At 42.3% G+C, this 16092-nt stretch overlaps 1 protein-coding gene across 1 annotated transcript in view; it reads right to left on the bottom strand.

Moving 5' to 3' along the window:
• Positions 1 to 1870: 1870 nt before the first annotated feature.
• The window catches only part of jph3b (junctophilin 3b), a gene marked incomplete at both ends in the record, with an annotated part of 57584 nt that continues 43362 nt past the window's right edge, over positions 1871 to 16092 (bottom strand). Inside the window, 2 exons of the mRNA XM_080027450.1 lie at positions 1871 to 1951; positions 16057 to 16092. The exon at positions 16057 to 16092 is cut by the window's right edge and continues 896 nt beyond it. Coding sequence (XP_079883576.1) covers positions 1871 to 1951; positions 16057 to 16092 — 117 coding nt within the window. The remainder of the gene's footprint in view (positions 1952 to 16056) is intronic.

The following is a 16092-nucleotide window of genomic DNA, read 5'->3' as shown; positions in this document are numbered from 1 at the left end:
TAGGAGGATGCACACACATGGTCACACATTCAGATGAGCGTTCATGTGCATACATGCAAACAAACACAGGGGCTGGTCTCCCAGATTTCAGACACACAAACACACTCGCACACAGTGTCTCCACTCCACTACAAAAATAGACAATTAGTGACAGTCATCTGTGACTTTACTTCATTCTGTCCGTTTATCAGTGGGGGTCTTGGATCGGTATAAGAAAGGCTAAGGAAAGGATGCGTTAAATCCTGACCATGATCCTGGCCACTGCTTGTTCCTACGCTACAGCAGAGCTGGATCACTTCACAACAATCCCTTCAATAAAGCTCCTTCAAGAAAATTCTGACTTTTTCATCCAAGCTTCATAATCCATGCCAAATACGCTTCATCACCAGATGCTGCTCCCATCAAAACTTAACGTTTCGCATGTGCATCTGAAGCTTGTCTTTACTTTCAGATTCAACGCACAACTAAGATGTTACAGTACATGTGCATGCATTGCTTTACTTTTATCAAGTTGCGCGCTACGAAAGCAGGGTAGTTGGCGACTAGTATTTTTTTCAGACACCTTGCAAGTGTAGTATAAAAGATGTTGTCTTTGTCTTGAGGTTAAGTTTTGAGAGAAGCAGTAAGAGATGCTGATTTATCAATAGGATCTTTACAGCCACACATTAGGTTTTGTGACATTGAATGCACCATCCCCTCTAAATACCTCTGCTGGCAGTGCAGTATAGGCGCAGGGCTTTGCCAAGGAACGGTCTGTCTTGAACTACCATCAACTCAGAGGAAGCTCCATCCTGATCTGGTGTTTGTGTGGAGGTGGAGAAAGAGTAGGAGGGAGAGACTGAGAGAGAGAGCGCAGCTGTCAGCCCATTCTAGTAGGCTGGATGTGGATGGGCAGTGACTGCGTCCTCATGAGATGCTCTTGAAAAGTTCATGAACAGCGTGAAAGGCCACTGAGCTACTTGAAGACCACACACACACACACACACACACACACACACACTGCCGGAAAAGACATGGCAGCTTGATACAGACGCAATCTCGCTCACATTATTCACAAAAAGACATTTATACTGTATATAAAGTATGCAGAGACACACATTCCTTCACACACACACACACACACACACACACACACACACACACACAGTCTCATTCCCAGCATGAGATGAAAAAGACATCAGAGTGGGGATGGATGAAATGTGTGTGTGTGTGTGTCTGTGTCTGCGGCTATCATACACGTATCCAGGCAGCACACATTTGCCAGCTCGAACCATCAGTAACAACAGGTGGGCAGGCAGAGGGACACAAAGGCAGGAGTTACTGTATATAAAGAGGAGTGGAGGGGGGTTACAAAAAAAAAAGAATATATCCATCAACATATTGTACATGAGAGGAAAATGTTAATAAATAAATTATAAGTTACAAATCCGTTGAAAACTATGGTTTGAAGATGAAAAAGTCTGTCTGGTCAGTCGTGTGTGCAGACAGTGGAAGCAGACATCTTGCTGTATAGTGCCAGGTGCAGGTCTGGCCTGCGGGTCAGACGGGCTCAGCCCATTTGAGTTTACATGATCTGGAGTCCAGCTTCATGGAGTATGTGATCTCCCTGTGGTCCAGAGTCCTGGGCCGCTTTACCCTTCTTCCGTCCCTCTTTTTGGGGGCTAGGCACCTCAGCATCTCCTTCACAATCGCTGGACCAAGATTAGCCCAGGGTTAGCCACCGTTAGCCCAAAATGATGGCGGAGCCCTCCTTGGTTCTATAGTCTTCCAGGAACACAAAGGAGCAGTATAGCCATCGACCTAATACTCATATGAATTTATAGTTGTTGAAGTATAGATAGGCTTGACTCTGAAAGCGGTTGAGCTGTCTTTAAATAAAAAAGTGGATAAACAAAATAGCCACTCCAATGTTGAGCAGAATCACCATGACAACCAGGATAGAGCTGTAGGCCTGCGTGGGAGAGAGAGAGAGAGAGAGAGAAAAAGGGAAGAGTGTCAATAATAATTAGGACACACAGGGTTCTCACACATGCAAGGCTGTCTTCATACAGAGTGTATACCTAACCTTCTAATACGCATAAAACAACACAGTATCTTATATTCATCTCTCTTTACCTTCAGAACATGGGCAATGCACACCAGCCAATACATTTGTGAAGTACCACATGTTTCACATGAATGTCTCCCATAAACATGATACTCAGTATAAGGGGGAATAACTGAAGTACAGGTGTATGGTAATGGGCTATGTTTGAACACATTTAACGACTGCACCCACACATCAATCATCCCAACCCTGTCAGGTGGATTCCCTTGAGCTTGATGAGGTTATTTTACTGGTTCAGATAATCCCTTCTTATGCCCCACACTGTATATAAAACATCTTCAAAAAAAAAGAAGTGTACAAGTGAACTGAAAGTCATGGATGTCAACTTACTTCAATACAACGCTCTGACACGTTGAAGATGCAAGGCTTCAACCTGACAGCAGCAGCGCTCTCCTGTATTGAGTAAATGTTGATATCGCCTTCACTGTTGCTGCGTGATGCTTAAAGCAATGTATTTGGAGTTTTTCATTCATTCATTTCTGCCCCGGTGTGGTTGAAAAAAAAGCCCTAGTTTTTCCAAGCACTGGATAGTCACAAATCTTCCTGTGTTACTGATATACTGTACATTAAAGGAATACTTCACCCATACGGAACCAGCGTTCTTATCATTATAAAATAACTATTATAATATAATGAATGAGGTTTTTCTTCCCTCAGTCTTCCCTTAGTCTTCCCTTGGCCCAGCTGTCCTGTTAATCCTAACCCTTACTGTGATGGCACAAGAAGGAAACTGTAGGGTTAGACAGTGAGACCATAAAACACTCTTTCTGCCTTTTCTCAGGCTAAGATGATCCGATTAAATTTTTTTTTTGCACATTTATACTAAATAGGATCTCCGAGTTCAATACACATTCATATTCCAACCGGTGAAGTAGGCCTTTAAGTAACACAGGAAGATGTGTGAGTATAGTGCCACACATAGATGTGTCTATCTAACCCAATATTCCTTTAGAAATAGTCTGTAAGTAACTTAATCGGACTCAATTTGTGAAGAACTTTTTAAAACCGGGGTGACAGAGTGCTCCGCCGTTGAAATAAAAAGACAATGAAAAGCATTTGATTGAATATTTAGGTCAAAGACAAGCAAACAGGTTTAGTTACTCACTTGTATGCCTTTAAAGTAAGACAGTGACAGATTCATGTGGGAACATTGTGGAGTCTTTGTTAGTAATCAAGCAGGAGCAGAATTCAAAGCATTGTCCATATAGCCCTGACGTGTCGAGAGACAAAGAGCGTAGAACGGGTCGGCCAATAATCAAAGGGTTGGCGGTTCGATCCCCGCCCTGCCACTTGTGTCATGGTTGTTGTGTCCTTGGGCAAGACACTTCACCCACCTTGCCTGGTGTGAATGTGTATGACCGCTGTATGTTTGAGGTGGTGGTCGGAGGGGCCGTCATCAAGCTCAAGCCGTGGCTATTATCGTAGTTTACCACCACCGGTATGACTGTGTGTGAATGAATGGAACCTGGAACCCTGTAAAGCACTTTGAGTGTGATTAAAAGCGCTAAATAAATCCAATCCATTATTGTTCAAGCTGTTTAAAAGGTAGAGGAGCATAGCTTGGCAATGTTTCTTAATTGGAAAATATTGCAATTGAATAACGGGTTTAAGATGTTTCTCAGTGTTCTAAGGGGAATTGTAGGTTTGGGTTAGAAGGAGGACTGTGTATTGGCAAGGACTTCACGATCCAATACGCATCACGATACATTGCCATAATGCGACATTCAGACAAATTGAGTCAAAACCATTTATTTAAAATGTTTTAATTCAAATTCAAAGCCTGTACTGAAGTGTATAGTTGCAACCCGTTTAAAACTGGAATTTTCTTTTTTTCTTTTCAAAATGTCGATTTTTGCATCTTACGATACGATACAGATATCCTCAAAAAATAAATATCATGATTAATTGCCGTATGGATTTTTTTTAGCACAACCCAGTTAGAGGTGGGGTCAAAGGGCAAAGCTCTGCTGTAGAATAGCAAGCCCAGAGCCGGTGGGGAGCCCATGTCTTGCTCGATGACACAACAGCAGATGCTTGCTGACAACCCGGGTCATGTGGGTGAAGGCCAGTCTTTCTGACCACCTGTCCACTCTTGGTAAATATGTGAAAGTGAATCAAATATATTCACTGACAGTATCAACAATGCAACAGTTAGTTTCACAAATATTCTCCATTGCTTGAGTCTGAAATGTGTTTTTTCTAGTATTTACAAAGAGTGTGATAATACCAAAAGGAAAAGGTGCCCTAAAAGGTTTTTTAATTAAGTCACTCTCTAAAATCATTTTACCAATAGCTGCAATGAGAAACAAAATGGGACCCGGAGTAACACTCTGATATTACAGTTAAGCAGCATTAGCACAACATTGTTGTAAATGAATCTGTCCAGGGTGGGCTGCTATAACAAGGTTTCTGCCGATCAATGCGGTGATAGGTTTATCACAGATCTGTTTAATAGATAATGACCAGGTCAGGTGGGTGAACTCCTCTGATAATCAGCCTGTTCTAACTCCAAATTAGTAAGAACATGTGTGCATTATTTGTTATTAGTTCAATATCTGAATTTTAGATCTTTATAATGATATCATTTCCAGTGGGTTTTTTTTACATGTTGTTTACTGACTAAATTGGATTATGTTGTCGGTTATTTCATTTGCGCCAAAGGAGCACCATCATTCACAATTTGTATTTTCAATGAGTAAATAATCTAATACTCTCAAATCTTAGCCACATGGATCTGCCTTTTAAATGAATAGTTGGAAAAGGAGGATATGTTGAAAAATACACTGATTTGCTTTCTTGTTTCTCTAATATCTGTACCAGTCGATACAAGCTGACGTCATGTGACTCTGAAACCATGTGTTTTCTACTACAATTTATTAAAGCCTCAAGCATGAAACGGTGGACTTCTCGTGGCCAAAAAGTGACAATATATAGTTTAAAAACGTCTCTTAAAGGTTCAGTAAGCGGAATGGTCAGTTTAGCTAACTTCCTTTCAGTGACTGCAGTTAGCGGTCCCCTCCCTCGTCCCCACGTTACCACATTAATGCCCTGCGGTCTTCAAGCAGCGAGTTATCTAGCATCATCTCAGATCCGTAAGTGTGATAAAACATGATAAAAACCATCAAAACAGACATTGGGAAGGATTTTGACCTGCTCCACCATTGTAGGCGCATACACATTCACCCATCTGTCGCTCTGCATTTGCACCGGCAGTGAGACGGGTGCCGGTTTGTAGTATTCTCTCTGATTTGTTATCAGTAGTGGGATCCCCGAAAAGTTTATTTACCTATTGCATGTAGAGCGGGTGACTGAGAGATCAGCTGTTTGAAACGCACTCACTATTTAAGTGATCACTGTATGAATAAAAAGCGATTTAACACTTATATTAACATAAATAAATTGCTTACTTCACCTTTAATCTTCCTGGTGTGAAATCAGGAAAATGAACAGCTCAGTACTCTACAGAGATAACAAAGATGTGGGTGAGTATAAAATCACTGCACCAATAGTGGGATCCCTCAGTTGCCCATAATTTTTCTTTTTCTTCTAAATATAATGTTCCACTTTGCTGTCTTTAACAGAGAAATGCATCGTAGCCTACTTCAACTCGTTACCACTTCCCCTTGACCTGACCGAACACATTTTTATAACAGAGTGCTTATTTTTCTGAGGATCTAGTGCTGGCAAAGAAAAGAAAAAAACATGTTCCTGCCTACTGGCACCTTCCAATGGCACTGAGAACTACCATTGTGAAGCATCTCTTGGATAAAAGAAACTTCCAAAAATGTAGACTTGTTTCAAAGAACGACTCAATAAGATCATTGGAAAGACAGTTTAAAAAAATGTACAGTACATTGACAAGTAGAATGTGAAAATGGAAAAGTATCAACACACTCTACAGAGCTTTAGCTTCTTTAAGCTAATCTTTGGTTTTATGGCCCTTTATTATTATTATTCTTTATTTGGATCCCCGTTATCTTCCGCAAAGTGTTCGCCAGTCTTCCTGAGGTCCACACAGAAAGCGACACGGTTAAAACATACAATAATATTAAATCACAATCTATCCATAAAACTAAAACAAAACAAACAATAAAACAAAACAAACAACAATAAACGACAGACTCAAGCCAAATGAAACTAACAGTGAATAAATGAAACCACGTCCAACAAACAATAGGAACTGATAGTGATCCATAAGCACACTTTCTGAAGATCTAAATTGGGTTCATCAATTGTTAAGCAAATAGTTAAAAGAACGTCTGCTTTTGTCAAGTCTGATGCTAATGGTGAGCTTATTCCAAGCAAAAGAAGCCCTATAGAGAACAGTTCTCATCATTAAATATGTTCGTGGACTTGGCACAACCAGACCACTTAGTCTGGCTTGCCGGGTTTCGCCATTACTAATAGCGGCGGCGGTCCGGGACGCAGCCTATTAGCTTAGCCTAGCCAATTCATTGTACAACTTCCCCCGGGCAGAAATACCTTCATAAACTCTGGAAAATGAAGCGTGGGGGTTTGGATTGAGCAGCGGACCTTATAACCAGCTAGATCAAGAGCCGCCGTTCCTTTTCTTTAGTTATTTACGGGACATCAGGCCGCCGTTGTTAATGTTACCAGAGTAAACTCCCGTTAAGTTATCCCGTGAGCTCCTCGAGGGCTAAGGTGTATGTTGTCTTGACATCCTGGTGAGAAAGCAACTAACTAGGTTTTATACCTTTTGTCTTGAATCATTTTTTTTTTTTTTGCGGTTGGGATTTAGCCATTTCTCTGACACTATTTTGCACGGACACCGCTGCTGCTTCCTGGGCTCAGCCCCGCCCTAGACGATTGTGATTGGTTTAAAGAAATAAAAACAGGCCAGCCCAGTTTCCCCCCGGATAGACGGCTCTAAAAAGCGTGGTTCCAGACCATACTACTTGCTGTAGTTTGGTCTGGCTTTGCGAGACTACCGCTCACTTGACATGTGATATACAGTATGACCATGACAGAAACCTGTATAGACGAGGTTTTCACAAAGGAAGTGCGGCGTATTGTTCCATATAACATTATGCATGAATAGCAGAAGAAGACAACATTTTAATTTATGCCCCACAGAAAGCCATAATAACCTTTTATGCGTCACAGACACATTAGCCCGGAAAGAACAACACAGAATAAATTTTGCTGCTCTGTTCCGTGCAGTTTGAAGTTTTTTCAGATGTTTCTCAGCAGCACTTGACCAAATGACAGGACTGTAGGTTAGAACGGGGTAAGTAGGCACACTTTTTACTCTAGTGAGAATTGCTTATCACCTAAACATCTTTCAATAGTCATTCCTACATTGAATTGAAGCTTAAGGTGTTGGCTTGAAATGTGTACCCCTCACTTTTTCTATCTTATTGTAATAAAGAAGAAATTAATCATCAAAGACACCCTTACACATTGTGACAACCAACCCCATCAAGGGGTTGGTTGTCAAACACTATGGGGTTGTTTGTCACAATGTTATCTTAATGGGAATAATCTTAAAAAGAAGGCAAGCAAGTAGAACTAAATTTGAAAGTTTAATTGCATTGTCAAGTTGACAAATAGGCCTACATAACTTACTGTAGCCTTGGCAGCTGGTCCAGTTTGGGATGCACTGGGTTGTTTTGATTTTGTTGCCCTTTTTTCTTTAGCATGATTGCTGCCTTTTCCTGCTCTATTCTTTCCTTCTCTGGGGTGTCAGTGAGGATGCAGCTTGACAATTTCTTTCATTATTGAGTTCCTTTTCTGGCTGCAGCCTTGAGATAACATGTGACAACCAACCCCCCAAAAAATGTGACGACCAACCCCAACTTGAATTTCTTGCTAGCATCAAGGCCAACAACCATCTGACAACTAATTAGCTCGCTAACCACAATCTAAACTATAGTTTACCCTTCACACTTTGTATGGGTGACAAGTGTTTTGTTATAAACCCATTGTGTAAAAGCCTGGAAGAAAAATACTGAGGAGCTAAATATTCTCTTCTGCACTTCAACGAGGGCAGTCGCATACTCTGTTCCCTCCCGAAACCCTTATCTTTCCTGCTCTGCTCTCTCCTGTCTTGTGCTGTCTCTGTCTAACCTCCGAGTGTCTCTCTGCATATTCCTCCGAAAAACCTAAATTATGGATCTGATCAGCTGGGGTCTTTCTGCAATTGACCAAATTTTCTCGACGAGAAAAGGGGGCAAAGGAGAAGCCTCCTGTCCGGATGGAACCTTTACTGTTGGATACACCTGGGACGGGTGGAGTGGCTGGAACCAGATGTGTCTAGCAATACTCTCCATTGAGGACGCCGAAGACATCTACATCATTGGGCTCATGGTATCAGGTTTCCTGCTGTTTGGAGTTGGCGGATTCCTGATTTACCGCAACGGTAATAAGGCGTTGGCAGCACATCAGGCCATTGAGCAGCTGCCCGTCTTTGAGGGTTTGTGCCGGGCCGTTAATGCACAGACTCAAGTGATAAGCGAGGTGAATCGCAAGCTGGAAGTGATTCCTGGACTTATTCGAAAAGTGGATTCGATCATGGCTGCAAATTAACCGGCCGTTGGCACTTGGAAAAGGCCACTGGATTTCGGATTATTAGACGGAAACCAGTGACTGTAAGACAGGCTTCATTCCAGCGCCTAGTCTCAACCAAAACAAAATCACAATCTCTCGATTCGGCTCCCTACACCGTCCTTGGCGCGGTGCTATCTCTTCTCTCTCCGGGATGTTTACGTGGAGAGACGCTCTACCCCCACCCTCCCATCACCTACTTCTCCTGTGAACTCTATCTGTGACCGGGCCCCGAGGCCGTCTCCACGGCTGTCTCATAACACCTGGCGCCTGTAGACTCCCACTACGTCTGGACAGAGATAGCTTCATGGAACACACACACACACACACGTAAACACATAGCACACAGTAACCCTGACTAATCAAGCCCTCTTGAATCCGTCCCCCTCTCCCTCCCTCGTTGCGGACCGGAAGCTGCGGGCGGGGCGCCTGCCGGCTGCGTACGCCCCCTGGTGCCTGGGCTGTGACACCTACCTTCCCATAAAGCCCTAACCCGTTCCTTTAATGTGCATTGTCTACGAGTCTTATTGTCTGTGGTGTTTATCATGTTGCTTATTTGTGCTAAGGTGGTTTTTCACTGATCACGCACTGCGCTCCCATAAGGAACGTAGTTCGAGATTTGCATTTTTTTGACCTATCTTTCCTGTTGTTCTCCTTTTCCTCCTATGAAAGAGGGGCGCGGCACTGCTGCGACCCTGCAGTTACACTATCTCCTGTCCACCCATGTTATTGTCACTGTCTTGTATGTTTCTTGGAGAGGTGTGTACTGAAAAGGCAAATTTCATTGTGCTGTAACGGTGCATATGACAATAAAGCTATCTATCTATCTATCAATTTGACATGAAAAACACAAACAGTCGTCTCACCTCAAATTCAGCGGTCTAACTCCAAGGAAGACTATGTAGGTGACCTCTGATCCCAATTCTGGATATTTACATACCAAAATTTCACAGACAGCACCTTCTGGTTCCGAGATATAACGATTGTGACATCCAACCCATGTGACAAATTACCCCGTTCTCCCCTACTCGAGGTGCAATAAAAAAAGAGACCGAACCACTTGACTCATTACAGATGATGGAACATATGCACAGCACTTCCTTGACATTGCAATGCCCCGCCCCCTACCCACCTTCAAGTAAAACCCAAAGGTAAGCTGCTAGCAAGTGAAAAAGATTTGAAAAAGGCAAAGAATTAAACAGTATACACATGGAATTGTAACAGAGCTGAAGGATGAGTGGATATTGGATGTTAGGGGGCCATAAATGAGTCCAAATGGTTTTGCTCCATTGTTGTTCAGTCTTTAAATGCAACAGTTAAGAGGGTGATCAGCCAACATAGACTTGGTTTTCACTGCCATGCAAACCATATACAGTTGCAAGACTCTGCAGGTTTTAGGCACGCAAAGCAGTTTGGTGATACATGACCAACGTCGTAACTATCCCCACCTCTACACACCAAAGAACTCTGCTTCACTTTACATTTCTTCCTGCATTGGCACTGCACTACGCTGGCACAGGGCATAGATCGTGAGGTACGGATTGGTCCATTATGGGCACAATCCCTCTGCCTTATACTGGGCTGAACGCCACTCAGTGGCGCAAGAGCGCAACTGGGAACCATCTTCAGCGTATTCAAACTATACCAGAACACAGGCTCAGAGACATGGAGTTATGCAATCACATAAAACCTTGACGAAAAAAAGAAATAAATAAAAATCCCAAGCCCAAAGCTACAGTAAGTAGTGTCCTTGTTTTACCTCTTGAACCGCATCGGAATTTTGAGGGCTCACATATTGAAAATATCCCCAGCACTGCCTTTTATCATCTCAGATAAAAACTGCTCTATCTCTCCCACGCAGATACCCAGAGAGACCTATGGGTGCTTTTATTATCAGCAGGCTTTGACTACAGTGCTGTAATGCTTTACATTGTGGCCCACCCAAGAAAGCTTTGGACAAACTGCAGACCAGCCAAGAAGCAGCAGCATGTGTGTGCTGACCAGAATCAATAGGGGACATGTTATGTATTCATACACCTGTTCGGTAGTTGGATACTTCTTTATGCATTTTAAGCTCTGCTCAACCAAAGATGTGTCACTGCTAAATCTTTTCATTTATATAACACAGGCCTTTCATTTGTTCCAGCTACCAACAGAGCAGCAGGGTGTAGTGTCTGTCTGGAGCCCGTGGCATCACAATCTTTTGAAATTAAGGTATATTTATTATTTTACTTTTTGAATGCGATTTTCTTCATTTATTTAAAGAGCACCTATTATGCTTTTTCAACTTTTATGGCCGATAAACGTTGTTATAATGAATGATTTATAGTCATGTTTGTCAAACAATGAATTACAAGCATTTAGACGTCATTCCTGCTGAGCGCTAAACACTAGGAACGCCGGTCACGATTCACTTGTTCAAATTTCCGGGATTTATCTACGTAGATCAATCTGGATTTTCCATGTATGGTAATGCTGCAACGTGCTCAGGCACGCTCCTGCCATGCCCCCACCTGCCTGCTCAAATCTGCCCACGTGCTGCTGAAAGTCTTCCGGAAGGTAACCAATCACAACGGAGTGGGGTTGGCAGGAGGGGGGGCGAGGGGGCGGAGAAGGACGAAGCCGAGTGTTGAGAGAGAATGCTGAATGCGCCCAGATGAGAGGAAGAGTTTCCCGAAAATCTACATAGTTTCTGTGCTGTGATTCGTGTCAGTTTGCTCTATAGGAGTCATTAATAAGAAATTAAGACCAGAAAAGTAGTATAATAGGAGATATTTAATAGATTTCTCAATCACCAATTTTTTACTTTGTGGGCCGGCTCGGAAAACATCTTCCTAAGGTGTTGTACCTGTGAATATGAGCTCAGCAACGATGACTGGCTGACGTCTTTGAGTGGACACAGAGGTGCAGCACTATATTTGGTACAGATGTTTCATGCTATGCTGAACGTTTTCTTTTGGTTTTATATAACGCACTTTTGCGTGGCAATCATACACAAAAGCACCATATCAATAATGCTTGATTTATTGACTGATAAATAGAGTTCCTGTGCGTGTGTGTCTGCATATACATATCTGTGTGAGAGCATCACCAGTGTTCCCATGGTGCTCTCAATGCTCCCTGTGTGTATTTATCAGAGTGTGATAGTATCTGTGTATGCTGTGAACCATCTCAGACAGATGTAGACAGACCTCACTTGCTTCTCTGCGGCTGCAAACACTCACACTCTCGCACATGCGCTTGCTCACACAAACACACACACACACGCACACACAAATACCACGCACACACCCACACACACACACACACACACACACACACACACACCCCCCGCCTCCCCCTTTCACATGCCCACCGATTGGCCACCGTTGAAGCAAGGCATAAGCTGTTCCCTAGCAACAGAACGCTGGTTAACCAATAGGGGGCCTTCTGTGTGGAAGGGGCTAGTTTGCCAGTCTGCTGTTACTAAGGTGCAGAGAGGACCGCTGGGGTTCTCTCTTCGCCAGTAGAATGTGTGTGTGTGTGTGTGTGTGTGTGTCTGTGTGCGTGCGTGTGCGTGTGTGTGTGTGTGTGTGTGCGTGTGCGTGTGAGTGTGTGTGTGTGTGTGTGCGTGTGTGTGTGTGTGCATGTGTGTGTGTGCACGTGCGTGCGCGTGTGTTAGGCTTCATGTTTTTAAGTAGCAGGTAGCAGCAGCCACTAAACTTCTAAACACCCAACTCCATTGCCAGTTTGTATTCATGATGCGTTCCATGATGTCTATGGCGTATGATGAGTGCTTTCCACTTGCTAATGATTTTCCTGTCGGTTTCATTAGCTAATGCTGCGATCGTATTACCAACCAGTATTAGCATGTTTCAGTGGCCATCCACCCAGCCTGAATCAAGACGTAGCCAAAAAAATGACATTATAGCGGCGTAATCCTCCGGCTGCTTGCTCGTATTACACAACATTTTTTCTTTATTTCACAAGGTTAAACCTCGTGCCTCTGCCCCTGGATTATCTTAATATGTAGGATAACATTGTGTTATGTCACTGGGGATGGAATGTATCCTCATGACAGTGGGCAACAAATCCTTTTAGTCGAATCAATGTGTGGCAGTGAGACGGCAGATATGGAAAATTTACCGTACAGCCGCTTTCCAGGGTGATACTGAGGCCCTACGAAGCCATGCGAGGGTTCAAAACTATGGAAAATGAAAGGTGCCATCTTTCATTATTAGATTTCAAGTGATTTTAGTCTCTGTGTGTTGGTTTCATAGCCCTGGTTCAGTCTCAAATGCTCCAGCAGCCTTGTTTCCATCAAAAAGACCAGAACTGCTCAAACAAGATTGAACACTGAGCTCTATTTCTGCAGTTGATTGCTTTAACGTTGGCAATATTGACGTTTCTAAAATTCATTTTAAAATACTGTAGAATGTCAATATTCAATGTTGTGATTTAGAAGTGGCCAAACAATCCCTTTTTGCAGTTTGAAAGATATCTAACAAACTGTATTCGGTGAAAAAAGAGTATGTACACTCTATAGCAAAGAACAGTATGTACATTCCTGCTGTCTGGGTACATTTGTGTATGGACAGGTGAGGGTATGTACTGGGGTTGTTTTGTGGGATATAGCACACACTCAATGAGATCTTCTACAGCTATTGTTTGGTGAAGGCGCATTCCTGTTTTCTACATGACAGTGTCTCCCAATACAAAGCCAGGTTTGGAAACTAACGGTTCTGCCAGTTATAAAGGACTTGAGTGACATTCACCGATAGATGAATTAAGATGAATTCCCATGGTCTTGGAAACAATCACGTATGCATTTTATACATTTGGCTATAGAGAATAACATGAGAGACCAAAAATAAAAATAAATGTATTAATTGACAAATTCCGCAATTGTTTTTTGCAGTTGTCTTACTGCATTCAGTGAGGAAACCTTTCAATATGTAATACTACTTCTAGGTCAAAAGTTTCCTTTGTTAAAGGCAGCCATCCTTTGAGTAATTATAAAAATCTACGCACTAGGTTAATCTGGTGATACAGCGATGATTGGAACCCTGCTAGGCATAATTTCAAAACAGTTCATTTAGGCTTATCGACACAAACAATCAGGTTTTAAACAAGCCCCTCACTTTAAATGCATCAAACAAACAGTGAAAAACAACTGAACATTAACATGTTTTTGCCCCAATGGACTGTGTGTGGCAGTGGCAGCACCTCACCAGCGGCGATCATTAAAGAGGACCTATTATACTACTTTTCTGGTCTTAATTTCTTGTTTTACACTGCTATAGAGCAACCTGACACGAATCACATCACAAAAAACTATGTAGATTTTCGGGAAGCTCTTTCTCTTATTTTGGCGATCCAGCACGTCCTGTCAACACTTGAGTGTGTGTGCTTCGGCAATCTCCGCTCCCTCCGCCTGTGCATCGGCCATCTCCGCTACCCTCCCCCCCTCTTGCAAACCCCACTCCGTTGTGATTGGTTACCTTCCTTCCGGAACACTTTCAGTGGCGGGAAGCGCGAGCATGGACCTATAAGGGCGCGAGGCAGACGCGAACAGGGAAGTGACAGCATTACCATACATGGAAACATCCGCGTGGTCACGTCACAAATTTTTATGCGACGTCACAAATTATGAAAGGGTAGACCGCTTTGAAGACGTGACTTCTCGACTGGCTAGAATAGTGTTTAGTGCTCTGCACAGACACCCCAGACGGTCAGCAGGGAATACGTCGAAATGCATGTAAGTCATTATTTGATAATTTAGTATGGTTAAGCATGACTATGAATCATCATAACAACGTTTATAGGTCATAAAAGTCAAAAAGCATCATAGGTCCTCTTTAAAGGAACAGATGTGTAAATTATCCTCATAACTAACGATGATGGCCAACCCTTCAAAAATAACACAGTGAGTGTATTTGTGGAGACACTGAGACATTACCTTAATGTGGGTATTGCTGAACCATAACAAATGAATAAACAGAGAAAATATGCAGACAGTGCAAAGTCTACTTTGCAGCTTGCTGCACCTGTGTGGATTAAAAATGCTTCCAGCGCAAATTTGTCAGAGTGATGCTTGATGGAATAAATGAGGGAGTTCATCACTCTTAACACGTGACAACACAGTGAGATGGATACCTATCAGGGCATTACACCTGTAGTAACCAGGGACAGGGTTTATCTTTGGTTTCAAGTCAGACCTCATGTGTTTAAGATGCAAATATCAGATGACATAAGGAATTAAAATTTTACAGGACCAGCTTAGTATGAAGTGAAACATTTCAAAATATTCCAGAAAACTTTGTGGAAGCAAATATGGCAATGAGGATTTGATTCCTATAATCAACTGAAAACCTAATAATGAAGTTTAATTGTTACTGAATATCTAAATCTGCAGTAAGTCATTTCTTTTGATCACTTTTGGGGCAGTGGAAGCTGTAAACACAATGCAATATCATCCCAAATTGAAGTTTGTATAGATAACGAGTTAGTGAACATTGTCATTCACTTTCTGTCCACAGTAGAGACAGGAGGTTTCTCTTTTCAGCGTTGTTTGGTCACAACCAGCTCCCAACAAAAACCTGGGGCTCATCTGCTAGATGGCGCACTATGTTCAAAACAGAGTTGCTTATATTGATTTGTCCGTTGTGTTGTGCTTTTCGCATATTTGATTTTAAAAAAAAATTTGCAGAATGTCATTTCAAGTTTCATTTCAAGTTTGCAATTGCAAACAACTTGATATGATGTACGTTGCCTTAAGGTTAATAAAAACAACAGAAAAAAATTACTCATTTTACAAAGGTCACGTCCGAAAGATCAACATGTTTCAAATTGATTCAAATTTGGACGAAACAAAAATTCTAAATCAAATATGTGGACTACTAAGGATAAGCAAACTTAAGTTTGTGAGCCTGAATGGAATTGATCCCACCTCTGTCCACTCAGGTGAGTCACAAGGCAGAGAAGTTAAAGGAGTGACCCCTTAAGTTAGGAATTCTGTTTTCAGTTTAGTAATTACATGTCATTTACATGTTTAACAAAAGGTTGGGGTTGGATCAGAGACCCAGTCCAGTAAATTAGTATATGATTACTTTTTTTTTCTTTTTCTTTAACTTTGGTTTGTCAAAAAACTTAACAACTTCACTGTGAAAGAGCTTTTCTTGATTCTCAAAATATACACAGGGAGGTCAGGGATCAGTCTCAACAGCAGCCCTGCAGCTGATCAGGGTTCAGTGTGTAACTGACGAACACTTTAGCAGAGTGGAGAATACCCCAGCCTTAAGCAGAATTATAAAACAAAAACTTGCTTGTGCGGCTTTAACCCCACCTTTCAGAGCTGATGTATTTGTGTGACATAGTTGTGTTAGTGCGCTCAGTGTGGGTCTTACCGAGCTGCCTTTGCTTTGTGTGAGACTGCGGTCCTG

This window comes from Ammodytes marinus, assembly GCF_949987685.1.
Source record: "Ammodytes marinus genome assembly, chromosome: 5".
Classification (NCBI taxonomy): domain Eukaryota; kingdom Metazoa; phylum Chordata; class Actinopteri; order Uranoscopiformes; family Ammodytidae; genus Ammodytes; species Ammodytes marinus.
Note: the sequence above shows the minus strand (reverse complement) of the source record. Positions and strands in the feature narration are given on the sequence as shown.